Source organism: Lipophrys pholis (genome assembly GCF_963383615.2).
Source record: "Lipophrys pholis genome assembly, chromosome: 12".
Taxonomy (NCBI): Eukaryota; Metazoa; Chordata; class Actinopteri; order Blenniiformes; family Blenniidae; genus Lipophrys; species Lipophrys pholis.
In genome coordinates this window covers 23,178,912-23,205,339 of record NC_137641.1, presented here as the reverse complement: position 1 = coordinate 23,205,339, position 26,428 = coordinate 23,178,912, and the positions used below count along the sequence as shown (strand labels likewise).

General features: G+C 40.9%; 1 protein-coding gene across 5 annotated transcripts in view; it reads right to left on the bottom strand.

Annotated features, from left to right (window-relative positions):
• The window catches only part of rgs3a (regulator of G protein signaling 3a), a 132,965-nt gene that overhangs the window by 12,613 nt on the left and 93,924 nt on the right, over nt 1–26,428 (bottom strand). For all 5 annotated transcript variants that reach the window (XM_080476520.1, XM_080476519.1, XM_080476518.1 and 2 more), the window contains 2 exons: nt 23,096–24,088; nt 2,392–2,462 (listed from right to left, as the gene is read on the bottom strand). In XM_080476520.1, the coding sequence (XP_080332646.1) occupies nt 2,392–2,462; nt 23,096–24,088 (1,064 nt within the window). The remainder of the gene's footprint in view (nt 1–2,391; nt 2,463–23,095; nt 24,089–26,428) is intronic.

Sequence of the window (26,428 nt, the reverse complement as noted above, 5' to 3'; positions counted from 1 at the left end):
CACCAGTGGAGAAGCAGATCATTCTCCTAACCTCCGTGGAGGAAGACAACCCGCTTCGTCACCTGAGCCACAGCTGCCCTCTATACCTACAACGCTCCATCTTTATATTCACCTCTGGATAAAAGCCTTCTCTTAACTAAAAGACTGTTTTAAAACCGGATGAGACAAATTTGGTAACGATAGTGGCATGATAAGACATGACAGTAATTTCCCATTTTAGTTAAACCACAGTTTGACTTGTTTGGACTAAAAAGGGATTCTCCACAGGAACACAGTGATGTGTAAGAACTGATGAGCCAACAAGATCAATGCCGAGCAAGTCAATGTTAGCTGACTGTGAACTATGACAACAAGTTCTGTCAGAGCTGCTACATGAAGCCATGACTGATCCTGTCAGGCTCACATTAAACTGAGTCATTACTGTGTCAGTGTTTATCCTATTTATCCTACCACGTCAGTGCAAAGTCTTAAACAAACATTTGCATTGTGTCAGTTTTACTTTACTAAGTGCATCCAGGAAACAACTCCATATTTGTTTTGCTTACAGCGCAATACTTGGTAATCCTGGAAATAATGTTGAAGCTTTTTATTAATTTACTACTAACTGGGTAAGAAACTAGCTACACTCCTTCAAATGATTACTTGCTAATATACCTAAGGTTTCACAGATTTATGAAAAAGTGCCTCGTCATCAAATCATTTGCATACATTTTTGCATAAACATTGCTGGGTCAATTTTGCAAGACGCCTTAATGTATTTTTCTGAAAAACCCCATCATATATATGTATGTGTATATATATATATATATATATATATATATATATATATATATATATACACACACACACACACACAGGGGATCCAATCCCTTCATACTCATTATCCCAATCCCTAGATCCATTTCAGAGCTGCGAGGGACTGGAGCCAATCCCAGCAGACTGCGTGAAAGCAGGAAACACTCACTCACAGTCACATTGAAACATATGGAGATTTTAGAGTCCAGCTTTAACCCGTAACATGTGTTTTTGTGCTGTGGGAGGAAACACATGCACGGGAGGAACATGCAAACTCCGCACGGAGCGGCTCCAAGTTCGACCGGGAAGCAGGGATAACCTTGCTGTGAGGCCACCGTGCAGCCTTGATAACATCGATAAAGTAATAAACTATGTCTCAGAGTCGGAACAAAGACTCCAAAAACAACTGAAACTAAATGGAGACATTCCTATTCCCCCCCAAATTCTTCCTGTTTTCACAGAATTCCTGTTTTATTGAAGCAATTAAAGTGAAACTATGCTGACAAAGAACAAGCAACCAAAAAAAAAGAATTTTAATCGCTTGATCTTCTGTTTTACCAAACAAAACAAAAAAACAGCGCAAGTAGGACAATGGGTGGCAACCAGGACTAAAAGGACAGCGGCTGTTTTATTGTCTCTGATGCAGAAGAAGTGCTTTCATGTTGATGAGGAGCAGACTGAACAGCTGATGAGTCACCGAAGCGCCGACACCCGCAAATACAGTCAAACAAAGACCCTTGCGTCGTTCTTATCGCCCCGCTGACAACACAAAGCACACATCTGGTGCCACACACGTCAGCAGCACACACACATCTTTTTACACTCTATTAGGGAGTTGATGAGCAGCATTACGCAGGTCTGACTGTCACCTCCAGGCTCAAACATGCTCCTGCAGTCGCAGGTCTGTGTGGGCACACGTGGCATTAAAAAGATCGCAATAAATGCCAAAACACTTGCATGTGAAATGAATTAGCTGCAGATACACTTACATTCAGTTGTAAGAGAAAAAAATCAGGAGGATTTTGTTTCGATTAATTATTCAGCGTTAAATCGCAAACGCCAATGCACATTACGGTGTTGATTAACTGTCACTTTCTCAGCTCTTCAGTCCACCACGGGTCACACCCCTGCTCCCACACGCTCAAACTAAAGCCTGACGTCTCAGATCTACACCACTTGGCTGTGATACAGGCCACCGTTGTCATTCACAATGTGTTAGGATGCCAGACAACCATTAAAAACAATAAATGTTTGAGGAGGCTTTGAAACGGATGCCAAATGAAACAGCGTTGATTAAATTAGCATGAAACCTGAAGGCTGTTGAATGAACAGTGGATATAGTTGTCAGTAACTATCACAGCCTTGTCATTGTCACATCCAGTCAACAAAGCGAGGGAATTATGAATGAAGTCTCTTTTAAGTATCTCAATAGTTTCTTTGGGGCTGGTTTGATGGTGTTTTATATTAAAGCCACATGTAGAGAAATAAGAAAATGCTGCTTTCTGAGTCACAACTTATGAGCCTGCCAGGCAGGGAACTGGAAAACAACCACACAGAAAGAAACACAGGAGGATAATGTGTGATTTGAGGACTTACAGGTTCTTGGATTTCTTCTTCTTTGTTCCGTCGGGGCCGACCTCGCAGCTACAGGGGGATCCGGAGCTCAGCTGAGGGTAGAGGAAGGAGAGGACAAAATGCATCATCCACCCTCCACACAGAAAGAGGGCCCTGTGGTCTCATGCAGACGGGGCAGTCGACTTCGACTCTGCAGCAGGTAACAGAAAGCTACTTGTAAGTAAGTCGGCAGTGTGTCCAGCTAAGCTCAACTCAGACCAGTTTGGTCTGTAACAAACACAGCCAGCCACCAAAGGGGTTAATCCATAGCAGTAGTCCACGGTGTAAATCCCGCAAAGCTGTCTGAGGTATGTGATGGTGTTCGGACGCAGCGAACGTCTGGGGCAGGACGAAGTAATGGGAAACTGCAAGAGTGAGAGAGCGTGAAAGGCTCCAGCTGTTGTTTCTGATGGCCTCCAACTGTGCCCTAGGTTTAAAGTGTTGAACCAAGACCCATGGTCTCACATTACACTTTCTGCCAACCCACCATTTTGATTGGTTCGGAGTAAAAAGGGAAGTTGTTTCAGGGTGGGGAAGGGGTCAATCTGCACTAATCTGATGGCCTGAAGCAGCCCCATTGTGTGTGTGAGTGTGTGTGTGAATGTGTGTGTGTGTGTGTGTGTGTGTGTGTGTGTGTGTGTGTGTGTGTGTGTGTGTGTGTGTGTGTGTGTGTGTGTGTGTGTGTGTGTGTGTGTGTGAGGCTCTACATAATGAGCCATTGTATTAGTGCAATACACACAGTTGGGCCAGATACTGACCACAGCTGGCAACACATGGTGTGTGTTTGTATCTGTGTGGGACACAAATTTGAGTTTCAGCCTTGGGAGTTTTTTTTTTTTTTTTTTTTACAAAGTGAGAAGATTTTAGGGGAAACCTGATTTGTTCAAGGTGTTGTCACGTTGTGGGAATATAGTGACAGTTTTGGAAGTTTCTCTCGAGATCGAAAACATCAGTCGGTGAAAAGCGTTCACTAGTTGTTTTTTTAAAATAATTTTTTGCCACTGGAATCTACCATAAGCACGATGTTGTGCACACCGCAGCTGCTGTTTTCCATCAATCGAGGACATTAGACACTTTTACAGGCACTGTTAAAGATTACATCTGAACTCCGAAAGCTAAGGAAAAACTGTAGTTGAAGTGGTCAGAGTACATGCCGCACAGAGGGTTCTCATTAATATAATAACAATAACTTGTGAATAAGCGGGTACAAATGCTTTCATAAGGCCAAGTGTGTGTGCATTCAGTAAGAACAGCCTCTTTGTGTTTGTGTGGCCGTTATTGTATTTAAACAATAATGCAGAGCCTGGGGAGCAAAAAAAGAAAAAAAAAAAAAGATTTCCTGCATCATGCATCCATTTATGTGGAGCCACTCTACATGTACCAGCTGTCCAAACTCATATCCTGTTGTGCTTCGGCATTGTTGGTGAGCCTGGGCAGTGAATTACACGGACAACGGCAAAGGAGCCCAAAAAAGAAGGCGGAATATGAGACGAGGTTGCTCCATGAGACATGCAATTCATACTCATTTTATGAGTTTTTCTTGTGTGTTATTGCTTATTTGTTGACATTCAGAAATAAAACATCAAGTGGGCTGCTGGCTTGTTCATGTTGGAAAGGCGGCGTGGACATTTTTAACCTTCGGGGATATTTAAGGTTCTTGCTATTAGTTTCATGACATCGGATCTTTGATTTCCTGCACCACCGAGATGTAGTCTAGTTTTTTGTTTTTTTTCCCTCCAAAAGCAATATTTCTCTTCAAGCTGAGCTGTTGCCTTATCTGCCTTTCAAATCTTCAAGCAATCTACTTGTACCTTGAATATCTTACCAACAAAAGCCATTCGGGTTCTTCAAAGTGGGATGTGCTTTTGTTCTTTTCATTCGTCCCGAGGTTCCTGTCAGCGACACAGATGGAGGAGGTCGGGCCATGGTTGTAAATTTCACCATGCTGGACGCTAATGTGAGTGCGTACAAAGCGTTAACGACTTTTGACCTCAGGGCAGCTTTAAACCCTACACACTACAGCAAGTTCATTCTCACTGAATGGGCTCAATTTCATTTTGTCCTCATGTTTCAGGTCTGTCCGTGTATTTGTCCTGTCAAAGGAATTGAGTACAGAAAGCACCTCTACCGATTTTGTAACTCATCTCTCCAACTGAGATTGGGGTTGTCATTGAAGGAAGTGTACACTGATGCACTCCAAGCTCTCCGGCTGAAGCCACAGTTAAGTGTGAAAGGTGAATGAGTGTGTGTTATGTAGGAGCCGTCTATAAATAAGTGGAGGCTGACTGCAGAATCAAAATAGAGCTGCAAATCGATGGGAATTACAGATTACACCGGCTGTATGTGTTAACAAATGCAACTGTCTTTATTTGCACAAATATAAAAAACTGTAAAGTTTGTACGGCAATATAATGAAATATACCAAAAGGCCTGATTATATTCAGATCAATGAGGCATTTAATGCCAAACATGTTATTCTAGGGAACAAACATTATGAAGAATTGATGGAGACATTATTGGAAATACACTTCACGTATGAAGCACATTTCAAGCGACTGAAGAGACTCAAACCACTTTACACTGTGTTCACCGAGCAGCCATGCAATGTGCTTCACCTGCATCGACAGCAACTTTGGATTCAGAGTCTTGCCCAAGGACACTTTAACACCACACACAGAAGGAACTGGAGATTAAAATGCCAATGTCTGGACTTGCTGTACACATGAGCCAGAGCTGCCCCTAATCTTTATAAAATACTATGGAAATCAGACTAGACCAGTTAATTGATGATAAGAATAAGCAGAGATGTACACAACTCCGGGGTTTTCTGCTAGTTTTAAAGCAAGAAAAGAAGAAAAGAAAAAAACCCAATAAGGTTCTGCAAATGTTCACATTTATTTTGGGGTTTTTACAGTTTGCAAGGTGTGGGATGAACTGAAAACTCTCACAGGCCAGATTTCGCCCATGTTTGACATAATGGATCAAAAATGTCTAACAGAGCAATTTTGTGCTACTGTTGTAGTTTTTTTGCCACGAAGGGGCCAATTTGCACAAGATTTTCAAGCGAAAACGATAAACTTACAATCCATTTTGGGGGTCTGTTTACGAGACAATGTTGCTCAGACTCACTGAAAACAAAACTTCTGTAAAACCCTCCTCTGCGTAAACGGGGAATCTTGACCTTTCCTGAAATGCTGATAGTGCACGTGTGCGGGTACGCTCATACTAAATCATTCTGCATTATGCCCGAGAAGGATGCATTCATCGCAAAGAATGCCGTGTTTGCTGTTTACTCTTGAATTTAACAGCACTTCTCCAATAAAGTGTACATTTGCTATAACATCATCTGGCTCACAGACACACCTCCCCCGCAAACAACCGATACTGAGTGGGCAAAAAGATTAACTTTAATGGAGTTTCAATGTTTACAGTGTAATGTTCTCTGTGAGTGCGTTCAATTACATAAAAACAGCACCCACTAGTGGACCTACAGGAACACAACATCGTTTTCAGCATTTCTGTATAAAAGGACATCATTTTCAAAATGCTGTCATCTAACAGCGAAACTTTTATGAAACAAAAATACAAAAACAATGCGTTCTTACTGAAAACGTTCAAGTGTAAAAGGGCGCCCAACTCTAGTTAGTGAAATGAATCTTCTAACAACTGGCTTTTAATACGGTGCAGATGGATCTGCATGAATGGGGATTGAGTCACGGCAGTTCACAAGGGACATAAAAATCTAATGATTAATCTCAGAGGGAGCAGCACAACAGGGGAGTCCCAGTCCCCATGGGGCCATGAGCCAGACGTTTCCCTGAAACTGCAGACCACAACTGGAAAAAGACGCAGACTTTGCCCTCTTTAGAGACATTTGTCCTCAAATGTCAGGTCGGCGTGAATGTACAGGCTGTATGCTCATTCACACCAGACTGCTAGGTGCCAACTGAATGAGAGCTACATGGATGCACACAGTGGGAAATATGATTGTTTTCTTATAATAACAGGCATTTCTCATAGAAATATGCGTAAATTCTTACTCTTACTTTAGAGCCCAACTGTGATATTAAAGGTAATTGAGCTGAAGTGAGAAAAAACATACATTAAAATAAAACCAAATATCGACATGCAGATTTATGAAATCAACTGTTCACCACCTGCCATATACAGTATGCACATGATCCTAAACCCCTTGTCTAAACACGACTGCAATGGCAAACATCACTAACACGGCACCATTATGTTAGTGAAATGTCAATCGAAATATATTTTCAAAGAAATTATTTAATTTAGAACAGTACAGTTTAATAAAGAGTATAAATGGCTTCCCATCTTCCTTTTAAATTGTATTTATAAGGGTAAGAGTGCAAGAGGACAGTGACTAAATCCCACCTGGGAGGAGACATTTACCGGCTTTAACAAATCACCACCTACCTTCCTGAATAACAACCTGGAATACAAAAAAAAAGTTTCCTATTACTGGATAGACGACACTTTAAATTTATTCTTCTCCAGTGCTTTCACAAGGGCATGAGCCAGAAATGAGAATTAGGTGTAACAAGGTGGAGAGACTTTTTTTTTTGAGAAGTGTGCTTCACTTAACAATCCCCCAAAAACTCAGTGTTAACCTTGTTTTTGCAAAATACTGATCATTTTATAGGAAAGACCTTTCTTATTATTATTGTTTGTCTTTTTAATATCAAGACTGAATTCAGTCCAAACAAATGCAACAACGTCACCATAAAGTTGGCATTCAAAATGTACAGTGATTGCAAAAGTATTCATACCCACTGAACGTCATCACATTTTGTCACATTACAACGACAAAGGTAAATTTATTTTATTGGGATTGTTTTGTGTGACAACGTGCCACATAATTTTGAAGTAGGAGGAAAACGACACATAATAAGGTGATGTATGCCACAACATTTGTTAGTATTATCAGTATGAACCTGAAGACCTGTGATTGTATAGCTTTGTTTTAAGGACTGCGATACAGCCTCACTCTAGAGCGTTGGTATTGAGTTAAATCATCAGAGGGGGGGAAATGTGAGCTGCAGACTGGTCACCCTGTCATACAACAATACACCAAGGTACAGCAGCTGCTGGGGCTTTAGTGTCCAGATGAACTTAAATGCACCACAAGGAAGGCAACAGCCATCAATCCTCATACACAATCAGATCGAGTTATAATTTCTAAATTATTCCACCCACACATTTAAAAAAAATAAAATAAAACAATTCACAGCTGCTTATCGGATCAAACTGTCCAGTATTAATAGTCCACACATGCTTTTGTTTTTAAAAGCAAAAATCTATATCACAATATTGTAAGTTTATTGTGACGTTTTTAGTTCTTGCCAAGTCCTTTGCAGCAGATAGGAACAACTCAGCATCACGCACGCACGCCCGCACGCACGGCAATGGCCAGTGGAGCATTAAACGGTCTATCCTAAAAATAACCTCGGTGTGTGTTTGTGTCTCAGTGTGCAAGATACACTCCTCCCATGCCACACCGAAGTCAGCCAAAGAACACAGAATTTGCCGAGGATCACATGACGATACAGCCGCCCGAGGCGGGGGATGTAGATGTTGAACCAATGTCAAGGGTTGCAGCATGGCTGTGCAGATGCACAGATACGGGATTAACAGGCAACATGTGTGCGACACACGTGCACCAGTGGAAGAAATCGTATGGCCAAACACGTTTTCGGACCACACTAAATCAAGACTTAAACACTCATGAAAACAATTCCATGTGCACGTGGACAGGGTGGGCTACACCGGACTGTGACTCCCTGATGGGAAAGGGCAAAACCCTCCGTGTCGTCTCACTTAACATACTGGACTAACAAACACATTGGAGAGAAAATATTTTGAACAAAGCCCAGAAACATTCTTGACCCAGTCAGCTCAAACAGCCTAAACCCCAAGGATGAATGAATCAATCTTGATCTTTGCGTATTTAATCTTCTCACCATTTCAATCCTTGTTGCTCTGTTTTTCCAATAGACCTCCTCTGAGCTGTTGCCTTTCTTTTCACTCTCCAGTTATGTTGTTTATGACAAGCTGATGTCTGTACAACGTTAGGGGGACCCAGATAATCTCCATTACCATGAAGTGAAGCTGTAAGATATGTAATTTGGGTTAGAGCCCAGTTTCCTGGCATTGTGTCATGCCCAGTGGTGACCCGAGATCTGATCAGCTCTGCTGCCCTTTGTATTGCTGTGATTGCTGTGGATACATTTACTGGAGTATTTCAGTCTTACGAACCAGCTTTGGCTTCTAAAACATCCTCAAATATTCACTTTGCCAGTTTTGTGCAATGTTGTGCCACTTTGATGCCATGGTGAACCTTCAGTGCACCAATTAGAGCTTCGGTATACAGTATTTCTTTATTCACTGCCATGTGAAACCTACAGGCACTAGTGTTTTAAATGGGGTTTCTATGCAACAAGAACACGCGTTCCTTTAACTTTCTGTGATGGTAATATCTGCAAGAAGACAAAAAAGTGCTTGTTAAGCTTTTTTCCTTTGTAAGTACTTTCTCTAGCATTAAAAAAAAAATGCAGCACTGCAGATTTAAGTTTGACGCTTTCCAGCTTCAGACATGGTAAAGAATTAATAATAGAAGAGATAATTGCGCACAAGATTTTCTCCATGTTGCCAAACATATTGTCATTGTAGATTCATGTATAGGCACAAGAATAATTATGTTTGCAAAATATAATAAGGCAAAATCTGAATAACTTGTTCTTTTCGTGTTTTTTTTTTTAATTTTTAATTTTTCAACCCTAGAATTAGTGTGAGTTAATTATAAACTCCTCCTGTTTTCACTCTTGTAATGAGAAACTGAGCCGGCAGCAGACAGACAGCAGCACACACAGGATGGGACATGAGTCACAGTCACAGTCTGCTGCGACACACTCTCCATCAGGAGTGTGAGGCACGTGTTAACAACTTATTAGGCTGCAGCACGCTGCTTTATACTGAAATTTTAAATATATCAAATCAGCCTTCACCAGAGTTACTATACTAAAATGCAGGACTATTGCAGGAGATTTGCAGTTGTCTCCAGTTTTGTGCAACTTATTTATGGTTTAATTGCAAAACTACACAAAACACGTCAGCTCGCTCTGAGTTGCAGTCTAATACAGCGGCTTCCCACAGTGATACCCTGCAGGACTGCCATGATTAACTGCAATTTGTAACTCCAATGAGAGTAATGTGCAATTATTGCCAAAGAGTCTCATTATTATAAGAGATGCCTGTTTCTACACTGCTCTTTTCCTTCAGTAGAAAAGCAATATTAAAAAAATATATCTATATCGTTACATTAGCATTTAATTTCCTTATGTATAATGCATTTTACTGATATCTTGCTTTGTTACTTTCATAAAACATTCAGTGTGATCCGGTCAGTCAGATTCAAAGACATTATTGTCTAAATGTTCTATTCTGCTCTCTCTTTTTTATATATAAAGTTAGAAAACTGGCACCGTATTAAAATCCAATAATGATCCACTTGCATTGGGACAGTACAAGGCAACAGTTCACTCCATTGACTTTAATCTTTGCTATTTCTTGCCTTCGAATGTGTCAACGCTTTCTTCTATATTTATGCCAAGAGTTGAAGGAAAGTACGAGAAGGGAGACAAAAAACAGAAGTCTCTGTTCTCTGTCATATCAGCAAAAGGAGAAACAATGGAGACTTGATAGGAGCCAGAAAACACGAGGTTATGGGAAACAGTTGAATAAAGGCTTTCAAATGTATTAGAGAAACAAGGAAGAAATGCTTCATTCAGTCTGGGTGTGTTAATAATAATAATCAAGAATTCTTGTCCACATATGAATCGGGCCTCAGCTCAACTTTTCAAAAGGCTTCTAATTATATATCCATGAACTCTTTAAACATTTTCTTTAAGGCCTGATATGTTGTTCCCAGTACTTCATGTGTTGTTTTATATCAAAAATCCTTGTCTAAACATTCCTGACATGTTTTGTCGCTACAATTGTCTTTAATGTGCATTTACATAACTGCCAAAATGCCATGGGCTTATTTTGTCACAATTTCAAGTCATGTCACAGGAAATATTTTTCCAACTTCCTTTACAAAAAATATTAGGAAATTTGGGATTACGTAAACTTGCGGTTAAAGACGTGGCAGCGCGATTGTGTGTGTGTACCTTGTAGATTTGAATACCCGATGGCGGGCTAACACACACGGTCCCACACACAAACACATCCGTACCAGCACACAATGGGACACAATATTCAGTAATATCTGAAAATAAACTCAGTGACCTACAGACAGGATACTGACTCAGTCCAACTCAAACTGCAGAATGAAAGCAGGTACAATAGAGACATTGTGTGTGTGTGTGTGTGTGTGTGTGTGTGTGTGTGTGTGTGTGTGTGTGTGTGTGTGTGTGTGTGTGTGTGTGTGTGTGTGTGTGTGTGTGTGTGTGTGTGTGTGTGTGTGTGTGATCTTCTTGCAGAAAAAGAGAGGCAGCACAGAAAAGGATACGTGTGTGTGTGTGTGTGTGTGTGTGTGTATTTTGTGATCCGACTCTCCTCTGCCTCCTGTTATTCAACACTTTTAAGGAGATGGCTGCTTCCTCCATGAGGGCTTCCCATGCCACAGGATGTTAATGAACAATGCCAGGACGACGTCACTTCTCCGATCCTCTCCGACCGGCCGTCGGGTTCCCCAGCTTCGGGAACTGGTGCTATCCTTCAAAATGCCCTGGACATTTTCTCGCCAGCGCTTGACCTTTCTGCTTGGACTTTTAAATGGCTGCAGCCGCTTAAGAATTCCCCAAGAAAGTACCAATGCACAGGCCAACCATCAAGAGAAACAGAGTTCCAGTGATTCCCAATTGGCTGTAGGCAGACTGGGGCAGACCATGAGAATAGGTTTTCATATAAAGCTGCTTTGGTTATTTAGTTTACTTTTGCAGCAACAGTTGCAGCAACTCCAGCACTTCTTTACAATATTACATCTAACTTTTCTCAAGGACTAAGAATTTGATCTTAAGTAAGCTGGATCAGTAAAATTGAATGATAATAATTGATTAATGAAAATTCTAAGGGTGTCTCTTTGCTTTGTTAAAATAACCACATGTACATTAGAAAAAGTCTGCATTAAAATGCAATGTAATCTTTTTAGAAAAACTGAACAATTGGAAATGAGCAATGTGTTTCTATTTTATTATTGGCAGTATAGTGACTGATACTAGTGGAAAACACAATGAAATGAAACATATCTATAAAAGACTTTGTATTTTCTCAGTGAATTTGGTTGCCTTCAAAAAGTACAAATATTTAATCATTATTTTTAGAAATGATTTCTCCCAGTTTTTTTTCCGTCTTTCTGTGCCACATCTCTCATGTCATGTAAAATACTGAAGAAATTGGAAGCAGAAAGGTATTCGGTGGATCAGTGTTAGCCAGAGGGCTGTGCGTTAGACACCCCTGCTCTAAAGGAAGGAATTTACTTCAAATGAATGTTGCAAGAACATTTGGTATTTCCGCCTGTGAATAACATACTTTGAATATCAATCTATTAATTCATCAAGCCTTGTTTCTGGCTTTATTCAAGTCAGGGTTGCAGGGAGCTGGAGCCTGCACCGATAGTGGGCATGTGAAAGAGCGACAGAAACATTTGGGGAATTTAGAATAAGAAAAAAAGAACCATAAACATACTTTTTGGAATGTAGTTTACATATGAAGAGACTTTTATAAAAATGACTCTGTTCTTCTGGCAAAATTCATAAATCACAACTTTGACATTTTCCTTTGAAAAACACCCCCCCACCCCCAAAATTGACTTTTTTCCCTTTAAATACTGACATTTATGTATAATTTGAACTGTTACTAAATTTAAAAAAAAAACCTCATATTTACAAAAAATTTATGAATAAACAAATAAATCTGAGCTTTGCTCTATGTTTTTTTTTTTTTAACTATCATGGTATTTGAGAAAAATTGTTTTCTTATTGAGTGTGAAAGCAGTACACTTCCATAAAGTGACACGGCTTCAGTTTGAACTAATTTCTCAAAACACACTGCGGTGCAGTGTCTCAACGTTTATATAGGAAACATCCATCACTGTCACACTGGCCCCATGTTGCAGTCACATGTTGCAACATGGGACTTGCAATAAATCTCTTTATTACCCGCACACCGATCTGCAGATTTTGCAAAATAGCACCTTCAACATGTATTTTCGATACCGACTTCACCGGTCGCCTGCGCCCTGAGGTTCTTCTCTCTGCGTCCCAACCAAACCACGACGCTCCATAGAGCAGTTTCTAGGAAAGAAGGCTACCGAGTCATGGCATTTGTGGAGGGAGGGGAGGAATTGTGTGAGAGAGATTCCAGCCGAGGCAGCGAGGGAATGAAGAGGGTCACGCACCTGCTCTGGTGAAGGTCAGACTTCACCTCCCCAGAGTGGGGCGAGCAACACACAACAACAAACACTCACGGGATATCTGGCTGCACTGTTGGCCTCAATATGTCGACTGACGGGAAACACTAAAGCGTCTGATCTCGTGACTCTCAACTCCTCGGCCCCAAGCCCGAAGGACTTTTGATCGAAAGGGAACGGCGCGCAAAAGGTTCGCAAATATTTCCGAGCCCAACGTGTGAAATAAAAGCCAACACACAGAAATCCCTATAATGTATGAACTGATGCAGTACTGAAGACAAACATCAAGTTCAAATCAACACGTGTCGAAACTGCAAGAATGAAAACACAATCAGTGTGATTTCTTTTTTTTTTTTTTTGCAAATGGAATTTGTGACAAAAGGTTTGTTTTAGAGATTCCAAGCGAATAAAACTCATAAACTATTCAGGTTATGCAACTGTTTCATAACAGTCATTGATTAAAAAAAAAAGATAGTCTGTCTCACGAGCAAACTTTTTTTTGGGCCGGTCACTTTAGGAGCTCTGCTCTGTGATTAAATGTTGAACATACTGACCATTTGTTTTGATCATAATAGGAAGCTGCCAGCAGTAACAAAAACAAACAAACAAAAAAAAAAAACCCTACAGTCATCCAGAAAAAAAGTCTATTCAACCTAATCCAATGTTTTATTTCATAACACATGCTTTATTCAAATATCAAAGCGTGAACTCTGATTTCCGTGTGTCTACCTCCGGGGCCGATTGTTCCCTTGACCCTGTTCTCATCCTGTGAGGACGGCATGTGTGCGCCCATCGCCCCACCGGCATTGTTCATCCTGACACTCGCCTCCTGGGAAGTGTGAGTGAGAGTGTGCGACCGCGTCCTGTTTATTGAGTGTGCATCTACACCGTTGTGTGGGTCTGAGATGCTGATCTGGACCACATACTTCACATACAGATGCGTTACAATGTTTGTTTGTTTCTTTTGTTGTTTCTTGGTGGTCTCACTGGATGTACACACCTAAAAAAAAAATTTATAAAAATGTAGGCCTTCAAAGTGGCTCCCACTGTGCGGTTCTGCTGAACAACATGCAAGCAGATTCCTGGAAGGTTAACATTTGAGCATCTATTGGTGCTGAAGCCATTTGTAAAGTAGCAGTTAAAATATTTTCTCTTTACAATCAAGTTTTATCTTATATCGTAATTCTTTTTTTGCACATTTTACCACATACATACGGTGTATTCCTTCATGATTATGTGCATTTCCCTGTAAATCGTTTCATTAGGAAGATGACGTCAACTTTCTGGAGGACAAACTGTGAACATGATGTTCTCAGTCCTAATGGATCAATTAATACACAAATTATCCTAGCAACTTGATTAAGTTGCAAACAATTAAACTGAACATTACTCTAACAATCTTGTGCTGATTTTGAACAGAGTGACTTCAGAAGAAAAACCTTTCAAAATTGGCCTTTTGAAGATATTTCAAGAACAATTTTACAGAAATAAAGCATTCATCCTGGATTATTCACATCTGAAACAGTGGCCATTATCTAACTCGATCACTTTATTGAATAATTCTAATATTATTATAACAGATGACTGCAGTATGTCAGTGTCAGAATATTTCTGGTCTCTATTTGTGTCCTCCTTATAAAACTAGGTTGTTGTGGAATACGTACAGCATGTTTGGATGTTTATATACAATCAAATTTGTCGTATGGATGTAATGTTCTCTCAGTGACATGGTTTGAGGCAGTTCACACATCAAGATCATTCCTCGAATCCAAACTTTTGCAACGCATACGCAACACCTGGGAAGTTTGTGTGCGTTGGTGCTCCGTCATGGGCGTTAGTAAACGAGAAACCATTCATCAACATTTATGTAAGCCTTCCCTGACTAAGGCAAAACACTGCCATGGCAACAAGCGCTGTAAACACCTCCATACGAACACACACACACACACACACACACACACACACACACACACACACACACACACACACACACACACACACACACACACACACACACACACACACACACACACACACACACACACACACACACACACACACACACACACACACACACACACACACACACACACACACACACACACACACACAGAGAGGACACAACTATGAAACCAGAGGCCTTCTGGATTCTCTCCTGGATTAGTAGAATGTCAGGAGGGGGCTTTCTTGTGCCAGTGACGCCAATCCGAGTACCCAACCCGCAATGACCCATTGGGATACACCGCAGGGCGCTGAGGTGGGCGCTGACTGTCGGTCCTCCGGAAATGAGTCCCCACGATTAAGTGCCGTGACATCAGGGCATCGCGTCTGACGACCCAAAGACATCAACAAAACGCGTAACAGAGTGTTTAACTCTAAAGGTGACTCAGGAAACGCACAGGGTTGCTATTAATTGCTGTATATTGCACAAAGGTCACGCAGAAAGTGTGTGATGTGCTTTAGCATTATTGCATTAGTCATGTTTACTCCACTAAAGTTGATGATAAAACATTACACGCAGCACGTGACGGTTTCCAGGCTCTGACCATCCGGGCTGCATTCATAAGAGTTATAGTTTTATTTTTATTTCACTCAATGGAAACAACACCAATATTGTCACATTGTCACTGATTTTATTGGGTCAGTGCTCTCAGCACACGTCAAGCAATTAGTGCTTGACTGTTTATCCTCTCTACTCAATCAGGGCAGAGCCATAGCAGTATATTAGGGGGGGGGGTTCAATTTAATGTATGTAAACAGTGTGTTCTCACGCATTCACACACAGCAGCGAGTATGCAAGAAGCTCATGAATCCCAACTGATCACATTCAGCCAAACAATTGGTCATCAATCAACAACAGGCAAGCCTCATTAGTCTGGGATTAACGTACATTTAAGGTGCAGATTTGTGAAAGGATGGAAAAGCCACATGGATCCCACTTTGTGCCGTGAGAGTGAAGACAAATCACGGAGTATAATAATAGTTTTTGGGAGGCCATGTGGGAGCTTCCCTGGCGAGAAGGATTAACGTGGGAAGCTTTGAACTCTCATGAGGTCGCGAGGCGTTATGAAGTTCAACGAGATAAATGGCTTTAATTTCAGGTGGAAAATAGCAGCAGTGCATCAGTTTGTTCTTGGAAATGATCTTGAATTATTCTGCAGGTGGAGGTGTAACTCACATGGATTCAAAACATGACGTGTCAGAACTTTTAAAGTCCTCTTTGCAAACACTTAAATACTTTCTGCAGATATGAAATAAAAAGCTCAATTTGTTTTATTTATAGTTTCTTTAAATAGCCTAAACTATCTGCAATTGTATTACATTGTGGCTTTACTGCAGCATGCATGTATTTTAACCACAGGAGTAGATTTTGGATAGCAATAAAAAGTTCATAATGGATTAATCCTCGTATTCTAAAAGAGAAACAGTATAAAACTTACCCAAGTTTTTCATGCTCCATCGAGGGTCGTAAAGCATTTAATGATTTAAGAGGGTTATTCAGGGAATTACAAAGAAATAATCTTCTATTCCTGGATTATAATACTATGCTAAAACGTTTTGACTATGCAGTATGAAAATGTACATCATCACCAGGCCATTTGTGTAAAATAGGAGAGCATTTGCAGGAAATCATTGCAAGTTGCATCAAAATATATGATACCCTGCCGGTTTTTGTCCGTGTGTGACACACTTAAGGTATTTTGTTTTTCCCACGGATCTTCACCTCTTATAATGCACCGTAACCTTTCAAACCGAAGTTGTAAATAGCAAGAGTGAAAACACTTGTGTGGAATTATAGAAAGGGAATGTGAGGGTCGTCTCTGAAGAGTTTTCCGTCTCACCAACATGTGGACATGTTTGCTTGGTAAACAGAGAAAAGCTTGTTTTGCCGTAGCTACATCCATGTGTTATGTTTGTCTACGGGTCTACACTCTCATGCACTGTGCATTTCTCGCTCATTTTTCTGTCTCTCCATAAAAAATAAATAAATAAATAAATGAATAACAGAGAAACAGAGCAATAGGGCAGAATAACATACAATCTGTCTGGAAGCTTCCAGAAAACACAGAAGCTCTTCAGCCACAAATAAATGGAGATGTCTCTGATTTCACAAGTGACAAGAATTCCTCTCTAAATTGCAATAAGAAGGTTCGGTCTCTCCGTCTGGCTTATGTAACTTTTTTTTTTTCCATTTGTGGGGCAGTTTTACAGACGGACGTCTCGCCTTCCACAATACAGTTGGACTCTCACAATTAAGCTGTGGAGCACTACAACCTGAAAGACATCCGGCGAATTCAGTTCATTCACATTTTTCTTGGAATAAATACTCCAGTGGGTGGATGCTGTGTTGTGACAGTTTGTTCAGCCTCCTCAGTAAATATTTACTTGTCACTCATTTGGCATTTCACTGGACATATCCAGCCTGGCTGTGTCCTGCAAGAGTTCAAACTCTGGAGACCTTTTGTCCCATGTCGGCCAAAAAAAATATGCAGCCAAACAGAAGAAGATTACATATTTACCCTCAATACAATCGATTCAATGTGTCACAGTGTTGCCAAACAACACGTGCCAAGTCTGACATACAACCTCGGCCTACAAACAAAACAAAAAAAAAGACTTGTTTTGACTCGTATCATGACAAAACAGTCGTCATCCGAACTCTGTATTTATAAGCCTTTTCCATGAATCTCTTTCAAGGTTCATTCAGTAAAAAACAAACTATTTTTAGGGGCGGTCACGTGGACTGAGCCACGTGAGCAAAATACTGTATCACAAGCTTGGCATCAACAAGTACTATGGCGATCTTTTAATATAACCTTTGAGCTAAAATAAGGTAAACATGCACATGAGGGCCTGGGGAAACAGATCAGTGCTGTGGTGAAGGCCAGTTTTTTCCACCTGAGGCAACTCGCAAAGATAAAATCCTCACTTTCAAAACATCATTTTGAAATACTGATTCATGCTTTTGTCACAACCCGGCTGGACTATTGCAACGCCCTGTACACCGGCATCAGCCAGTCCTTACTGACCCGCCTGCAGCTGGTTCAGAACGCTGCAGCGCGCCTCTTGACTGGCTCACAAAAATATGATCATATTTCACCCGTCCTCTCTTCTCTGCACTGGCTCCCAGTGCAATTTAGAATTGATTTTAAAATTCTGTTATTTGTTTTTAAATGTCTTAATGACCTTGCCCCTCGTTACCTGTCCGACCTGCTTGTGTCGTACTCCCCAGCACGTTCACTCAGGTCAGCTGATCAAGCGTTGCTTTCGGTCCCCCAGACGCATCGCAAACTCAGAGGAGACCGAGCGTTTTCTGTGGTTGGTCCCAAACTGTGGAATGAGCTTCCTCTGTTCATTAGACAGGCTGACTCCCTTCATGTTTTTAAATCACATCTTAAAACACGCATGTTCTCTTTGGCTTTTAACCAGTGTTGAAGTTGACTTTTACTGCTCAAAGTGTATTCTGTGCTGCCACTGTATTGTTGTATTTATAATTGTATTTTTATATTGTTGTACAGCACTTTGGTCAATTGAGTTGTTTTTAATAGTGCTTTATAATTACATTGGATTGGATTGGATTGGAATGATGAGAGGTCAGTGTCAATAGTTGTGTCGTGGAAGACTACTGAGGGTTTGGTGTGGATGACGCACTGAACACGACATCAAGTGTCTACTTCTATTTCCTTTTTCTTTTAAGGAGAAAAGTACATTTTAGTTCCTGGTGTTGTTTATTCTCATAAGGGCATTGCACTAGATGTCTATGAAGGCCTGTGAAGGTACACTCGTGAAAACATGTCGCAACTTCTTCGAGACCACCAATGCGTATTTGTAAGCAAAGCTGTACTTTCACGAAAGCGAAACAAGCGCTAAGTGAGAAGCCGTGCTTGGACACGTAGCCGAAATGCAACTTTTGTAGTTGGATGAGATGATTTTTACTTTGGTTGAGTAGAACCTTGAAGGTTTGTTTCAGACAGATGTAATAGATGAGCTGAGTGTGTGCATAGTGCACCTCCATTAAGAGGAAATTGTCTGCTTTAAGTGTTGAGTTGTGAGCGTTCTTGCAATCCAAACAAGACAGTTCATCTCCGTCTCATTTTCCGTGTTAGATAATAGGGCACCACTATTTCCAAGGCTTCACATTATAATGCTAATAAAGAGGAAGATGACATGAATTATGGTGGCGATAAAGGAGAGAGTTGACTAACACGTTAAGTACACCCAAACCTTTTTACCAACCACTTTTAGGTATGAATTTTGTCAGACTGAATACGCTCGTCAGCAACCCCTTGTCTTCAACATGTTAGCAGTCTCTCTACATACTTGACTAATTTGAGTGTGACACAACTACCGGTAAACACAATCAAATTGTTTCCCCTCAACGTCTGGAAAGAGAGGCAGATATTTATCCAGATTTCAAACAAACATCCAGAGCCCATAAACAAGATGTTTGGCCTGTTGGAGTTAAAAGCGCTGCACTAGATCCACTCGTGTCAGCTCCAAGAAAGCTCGCAATCTCAATGCTGAAACGTCACGATTGATCGCGTGAGGTCTGGAAAAAGGGAGAGGATTTTTATGAGTTTGAACGGGAGTTGATTTGATCTTATATGGTCATCAAAACCGATCAAAACCACCAGATGGAAATCTACTCGTAAATGAGCGGAGTAGTATATTTTCTCTTTATATGATGTTTCCCTCTTGTCATCTCCTATAAAATTGAGCTTATTTGGTGAATTTTATTTCTCTCAATATAAGGATGGGGTTGTTTTATTAAAGAGGATTAGATCATCAGTCAGTCCTTGCACTTCATTCAACTTGCCCGTATAGCTTTGCAGTTGTGAAACTCACAAAAAGAAGCACATTTTCACTGTCAATATCCGGCTATACTTTTGAAAGCACATGCTTTCAATTTTTTAATAGCAGTCACTGAAATTGTTGGGTGGGTTGAGATCGACTGTTGGTTAAAGTCTGGTGGTCCGACACAAAACATCTTGTGTTGATAGAGGTCTGACCTATTGGGCTGGAATTTGAATGCAGTCTCGCATTTACAACCAGGAAATAGGACCGTTTCCAGAGCTGCAAGAATATTGTTCAAGCGTGTGTAATCTGACAATTTTATCAACCAATACGTTAAAGGATTCGTCAGGTTGTGACAGTTTTCATCAGTCAGTGGCTGCGGTAAAACTATCTCTTTTAAATAGGCCAGAAAGAAAATCTCCTAGTCAAACAAACTGACACTATTTTTCTTGACCTGCTCTATGTCTGTTGCTGGCTCTCCTCGGACGCCACTAAAACCATCAAGAGAGGGGGGAAAAGGCTCAGAGCGGAAAGAAAGACAGGATCGGAGTCGGTGCTTGTTAAAAGCCAAGTAAACACTGCCTGGCGAGAGAAAGAAGAGAAGAAAAAAGGAGGTGACAGACAGAATGAGGCAGGGGCTTCGCATATTAAAATGGTGAGAGACTTCTCTGTCACACTCTTTGGTCTATTAGGCACCGACAAGACAATACGTGTCATGCAGAGTAGTGTGCAACTGAATTTCTTTAATCATTAGTCAAATGTTTAAAGCAAACACAAGAGTAAGGATTGAATAACACTTGTATGACAAAATATTGCATCAAACACAAGGAAAACCAACATAAGCATTTGTTACTAAGTCATTTGAAGTGAGCAGTAATGGTCGTAGCTACGGGGAATATTGAACAAGGAAACTGAGATTTAGATGGATTGTAAAGCATTCAAATGAATACAAATACTTTCCAAAAAAAAGAATGAATGCATCGAGTGGCAGAACTGAGAAAACTCCAAACTTCAATTTCAACCTGCAAACGCACATAGGAGAGCCTGGTGAGCTCGCAGGAGCAAACACGGCACTTTCTTACGGTGAAGGTGCAGCACTTGCCACTGCAAAACCATGTCACCCCCTCCAAAAAACAAAAAAAACGACAAAGTGCTTTTTGTGCATATCTGCCAACAATATATGTGGCTATATAAATTACTGTATAGTTTGTGAATTACATGAGAATATTTAAAAAATTAAAACAGGATGAAAAGTGAATCAAAATCACCAGAATTATTTCAAATCCTTTAAACATCCCTTTAACAATGTGTACTGAGGATCTTTGGTTTCTACCTTTTGTGTTTTCAGGTGTATTCGGTCTGTGTCACAGACTCATGAATCAATGTGACCAGTTTTAGGTCGTCATGTGAAGTTTTCTCGCTCAGGGTTTGGACTAAAACACACACATGTGGGATTTGATGGATCATTTTGAATAATGGAAAAACAAAGAGCCTCAACGGATCCGAGTCGGTGACGCCAATAGGTTGTAAAAATTATCCTCGAATGTGCCAAGACCAATAGGCTCCAGCCTTGTCTGCTGCATTCCTCCTCAGCACAGCGAACGCACACACTGCCATTTAAGGCTGTCGAGTGTGCTGACAGACTTGTGGAAAGAGAGGGAGATAAAGAGGAGCAGCACTTCTGATACTCTCTGATGATAGAGCGATCACTTGATCACTTCGGTTACTGGCCCGTTATTAAAGCTGCAGGACCACTTACATCACCACTCTGTTGATTTATTCTCAATATTATTAATGTCTGTGAAGAAGGAAATCGTTGCTCATACCATTATTTCTCTTCTATTTGTGGTAAAAGCACAGGTTCCTGGGAACTTTACAGTGACAGAGCAAAGCTGTATATTTATTGTGAAATATTCAACACTGACAAAGAAAAAAAGATGCACATTCACTTGACCGTTGATCTGAGTCACTGTGTTGTCTGCTTCCCTCTGCTGGAGAACTACTGCAGAACAACAATGTCATCTGCTTCCAGGCTCATTTGGTCTTTTTTTTTTTTTTGCTTTGTTTTTAAACTACATATGGTCAACGGATTGTGAATATTGTTCTCATTTCAACTAACATGATTTTGTGACTAATTAACAATTTATCCATATTATAAACATTTCTAAAACTTTAGTTTAACTCGTTTATTTTATCTTGAGACAATCAAATTCCTTTTTCCAGTTTTCCCTCTGGATGTAGATTTCATGACCAATGGCATTGGAAAAACGTGTTACATTTTCCTTCATATGTCTGAAAAGTGTTTCAAACACTTAAAATGCTCAATAAATCACTTTAAACTAAAATTCATTCTGATGCAAATGTGTTAAAAAAAACAAAAAAAAAAAACCCATCTGTGTGTGACTGAAACGGCACTCAGCTATCATGTGTAGGCACACTGTGTGTAATTATATAAAGACAACTGGTGTTTTTTAAGACGTTCAATAAATGTGCAGTCTGTATAAAAAGCAGGCATGAAAACACATTAGTGGATTTCTTTTTTTTTTTTTTAACTATCGTAATCGTCTTTGTTTTCATGTTGATTTTTTCTTTTTTTTTTGAAAAGGCCCTTTTCGACCATCAAAGTGTGCGTGGGAGCATTAAAAATGTAAATTTGGAGTAGAAGTCATTTCCAAAGTTAAAGTTCCCCATTTCATTCCCCCGTTATTGCTCAGACAAACTCTGTGGGAAAATTGCTTCGCTTTATATGCATTAACATTTTCTATAACTATGTTTGCAGTGCAGTGGAAACGGGCTGAGGAAATTGTTGTGTTTGACTTGAGCTGGCAGTTTATATAAATGCAAATGAGGTGAAGTGCATTTTTATGTGCTGTTAATATTTTAACATCATTATTCTGCTTGCAATCCATTGAGATTGTACATATATATATATATATATATATATATATATAGTGTGTGTGTGTGTCTTAATTTAGAAAACCATTATAAAACGATTGTGTTGTTTCCAATTAGGTTCACAGTTTAAACAACAGAGTGGTGGCTATTAGGGCACGTATCTGTGCTTGTTTTACAACTTAAATTGTGCGGTCAGTGTGTGTTTGTGTTTGTCTAATGTTCTGGAAATGACAATGGGTGTTTGCGCGAGATTAACTGGCATTAATCGGTCATGAAGAACACCCTTGTTTGATTGGCACGTTGAAGCCGGCAGGATTCTTGTGCACTTGCTCCGTTTTGCCACTTGACGTCACCCTTCTTGCAGAAACCGGTGAACCGAAGCTGAGGGCTGAGCTCTGAGATCACTCAAGTGCTGCTGATGCAATAGTTCAAGAGATGTAAACAAAGAAGTGCACAACAAATTTACCTCAACACGTGAAACCAAACGGAAAAACTGAGATGCCCGAAAAAGCCATAATCACTTAGTGCTTGCGTGTTTGGTTTGACTTTGAAAGTGGCGTTGCTTACCTTCCTCCCGGAGAACAGCATACACAGCTGGTGCATGGAGCCTCCATTCTTGGTCAGCTCCTTCTTCAGGGTTTTGGGGGATGGGAGCGTCCATCCGCCTTTGTGGTGGCCTCCCCCGACCTCGTTGATGGCGTTGTCAGAGGTGAAACAAGGCTGACGGGGGTCCTGCAGGAGGCTGCCTTCACTGTGTGTGCGCCTGCGGAGGGAGTTCTGCACGCTGAGGCCCCCTCCTCCATGTTTCTCGCAGGTGGCGCCCTCTACCATGCTCCGGCGCTTGCTGTCGCTCCGCTGCAGGTAGGCGTCGTCGCTGTCGTCTTCATCGTCGTCCTCCTCCTCCTCATCCTCCGACTCCTCGTCTTCTTCTTCATCGTACTCTTCTTCGTCGGTGTTGGGCGAGGAGAGCGCATCGGCACTGAAAGAGCGATCGAGGCGCAACTCGGGGATGACGAAAGAGGACGATGAGGAGGAAGGTGGAGCGTTGTCGGGCGGCTCTGAGACATTGTCCTCATCTGTGTTTGACACCACCAGGTTCAAATTCATCTCCTCGTCATTTCTGTCTCCCTCTTCCTCCTCTCCAACTTCTTCTTTATCCCCTCCGTCACTCCCCACACTCTTTTTGCTGCACCCATCCACTTCCTCCTCATCCTCCTCCCTCTTGCTCTCCTCATCCTTCCCCTCTCTCCAGATCTCCATCTCCTGCCCCTCTATGCTCTTCCAGTCCTCACCCTCGGTGGAAGGAGGCGGTGTGGGAGGCACCTTATGTCGCTCTTCGGATCCCATCAGGCCACCGAGCGGCATGTAGATGTCATCCAGAGGGGTGAGCGGCTCTGAGGGGTGAGGACTGCCCAGTGTCCGGGGCTCTGAGGGGCTGGAGGGATACAGACTGCTCTCCTCACCTTCTGAGCTACGTTGGGGAAGGTGGAGGCACACACCTCCTCTGTCTCCTACTCCGCCCAGCTCACATGAAGGGGCATCCACCTTAGGCTCCAACATCTAGGAAAGCAGAGAGAGAGAGAGAGAGAGAGAGAGAGAGAGAGAGAGAGAGAGAGAGAGAGAGAGAGAGAGAGAGAGAGAGAGAGAGAGAGAGAGAGAGAGAGAGAGATGGGGGTGGTTAGTGAAATGTGATCAGACACTTCCTGCAGTGGCTTTTAGCTGAAGGTAAATCAAACTGCTTTAACTCAGCATGACTGCAATTCATTTCACTGCTATGAGCAAATCCGCTTATAGCAACATCCCCATTCGCTGGCATGGAGTTTTGAAAAAAAAAAAAAAATCCCTGTAATGCTACATATTGACTTTATTGAGCCGTAATGTCGGCGTTGCACAAAACAAGATTAACGTCTTCTGAGAAGGTCAGGGCGTCAGTTTAAGTGATGATAGTCTTGCCGTGATTTGCTCAAGAGAACAACATTCACATGCGGCCTATCGGGACATTGTTCGGAGACAGAAGTTACAGAGCAGGAATACCTTAAAGACCACATGAAATGCCAAAGGCTTTATATTTGGGGGCTTGGGATGTGCCAAGAAATATCAAATGTCCCAAATTTTTTACATGAAAAATCCTCACTTGTGAATCAGTGTTCAATTTTGGTTGACTCATTATTTACTCACAAGCATTCACTTTATCTACATCTAATGGAAGAGGTAAAGCATCTCAACATGTCTCTCTGAGGCACCAGCAGCAGCTTCAGATTACAACATCAACTGGCACGGGCGTATAACTCACATTCAGCGCAATAAAATTCCGGCCAAATCAAAAAGCACTCTGACAGTGTTTTACGGGGTGTTTGATGGTGAAAGGTGAATTACACGTATAAAACATTTTCACTTTCAAGGTCTAAGTCTCTGCTTCCCAGACAGAATTCACACATCAGAGGAGCTGTCAGGAAAGGTGCTGAGCCTTCATTTGGAATAACTTGGGGTTAACGGCTCTCACGAAAATTCACTCAGGTATGTGGGCAGAAGGGGGCAAAAGTAAACAGAAATGCAGAAATTGATGGGACTTAAATGACATCATTAAAACAACAAATACAACCATACATAGATACTTTTCCATATCAAGAAACAAATGCTCTGAGGGGAAACAACAGTGTTGTAATGCCATTTATTTTGCTAGGAGTGTCATTGCAGTAACATATGGGTGTCAGTAGGATGTTTAATAATGACATACTTGACAGCTGGAAGTAGAGCTGCTCTCTCAGCAACATGAAATAAGTAAAATCTAAATGAATGGTCTATATCTACAGAAACTGGTACGTATGTTCAGCCTTACTCAAATGTTCATTATTATTAATTATCAGGCCTGTTCGCTACAGTTTGCATGCTGTTGGTTTCTCTCGGCTGTTTCGTTGCATTTTCTTTTTTCAAAATGTATTTAGAAATGTGTCTCTCTGAAGAACCACTAACATGCAGGTAACGGAGCGTCTTCTTCCATCGAATCTCAGCTGAACTTAATGAGTGAATATTCACGGTACCGACACACCAGACTTAAAGCGACTCTACAGGAATACAGCTGCAATAGGTGTAAAGAGGGACTTCCTTAAGGAATGAGTCATTTGTATTCCAAAACAAAAAAAATAGTTTCATTACTTTCCAAAGGAATGACCAGCACCCATGAGTAATCCACACATTTGTTAAACATACATAACAAGCAAGACATCCACTGTTGAAATACCACATTGTAGAAATAGATTGTTTTGTTGTTGTTGTTCAACATCATCTTCCTCTCACCCATTAATCTGCATATGTCTGGAAAACGAACACACATCAAACATAATGCCTGTCCTTTTCCCTCTATCCTGTGTACTCTATAGATACTTCTCAACAAGCGGATGCTCTTATAGTGTTCCTCAGTGGCCCTCAGTGGGTGGATGATTAGAAATGCATTTTCAGTGGGACACCATTAAAAACCTTTATGTTCATTTAAATTTGACAAAAGTTTGCAAAGTTTTAAATAGTACAACACTTGTTGGGCCAAATTCAAAAAAGTGTGATTACATTTCCACTGCTGTCAATACATTTATTTTTTCAGATTAATCCCTGCAGTTTTATGGAAAAAATTATTTTAGCTGAAACCATCTAACAGATGTGGTCTGTGCTCCAGTGGGACAGTACATCCAGAAACCAAAGGGCATATATTGAGGTGAGGCACAGGGTTTACATTTGAAATGTAAGATTACATCAAACTTTGGTTAAAGAATCTACCAAAATAAACAACAAGGAAAGCCACACACAGTGAATTTCCTATTTGAAGGACTGCCTGGTACCGCTCTGAGATCACAAGTTCTCAACTTAGTTCACAAAATCAATTCCACTTTCCTTTAAAGCCGCAAC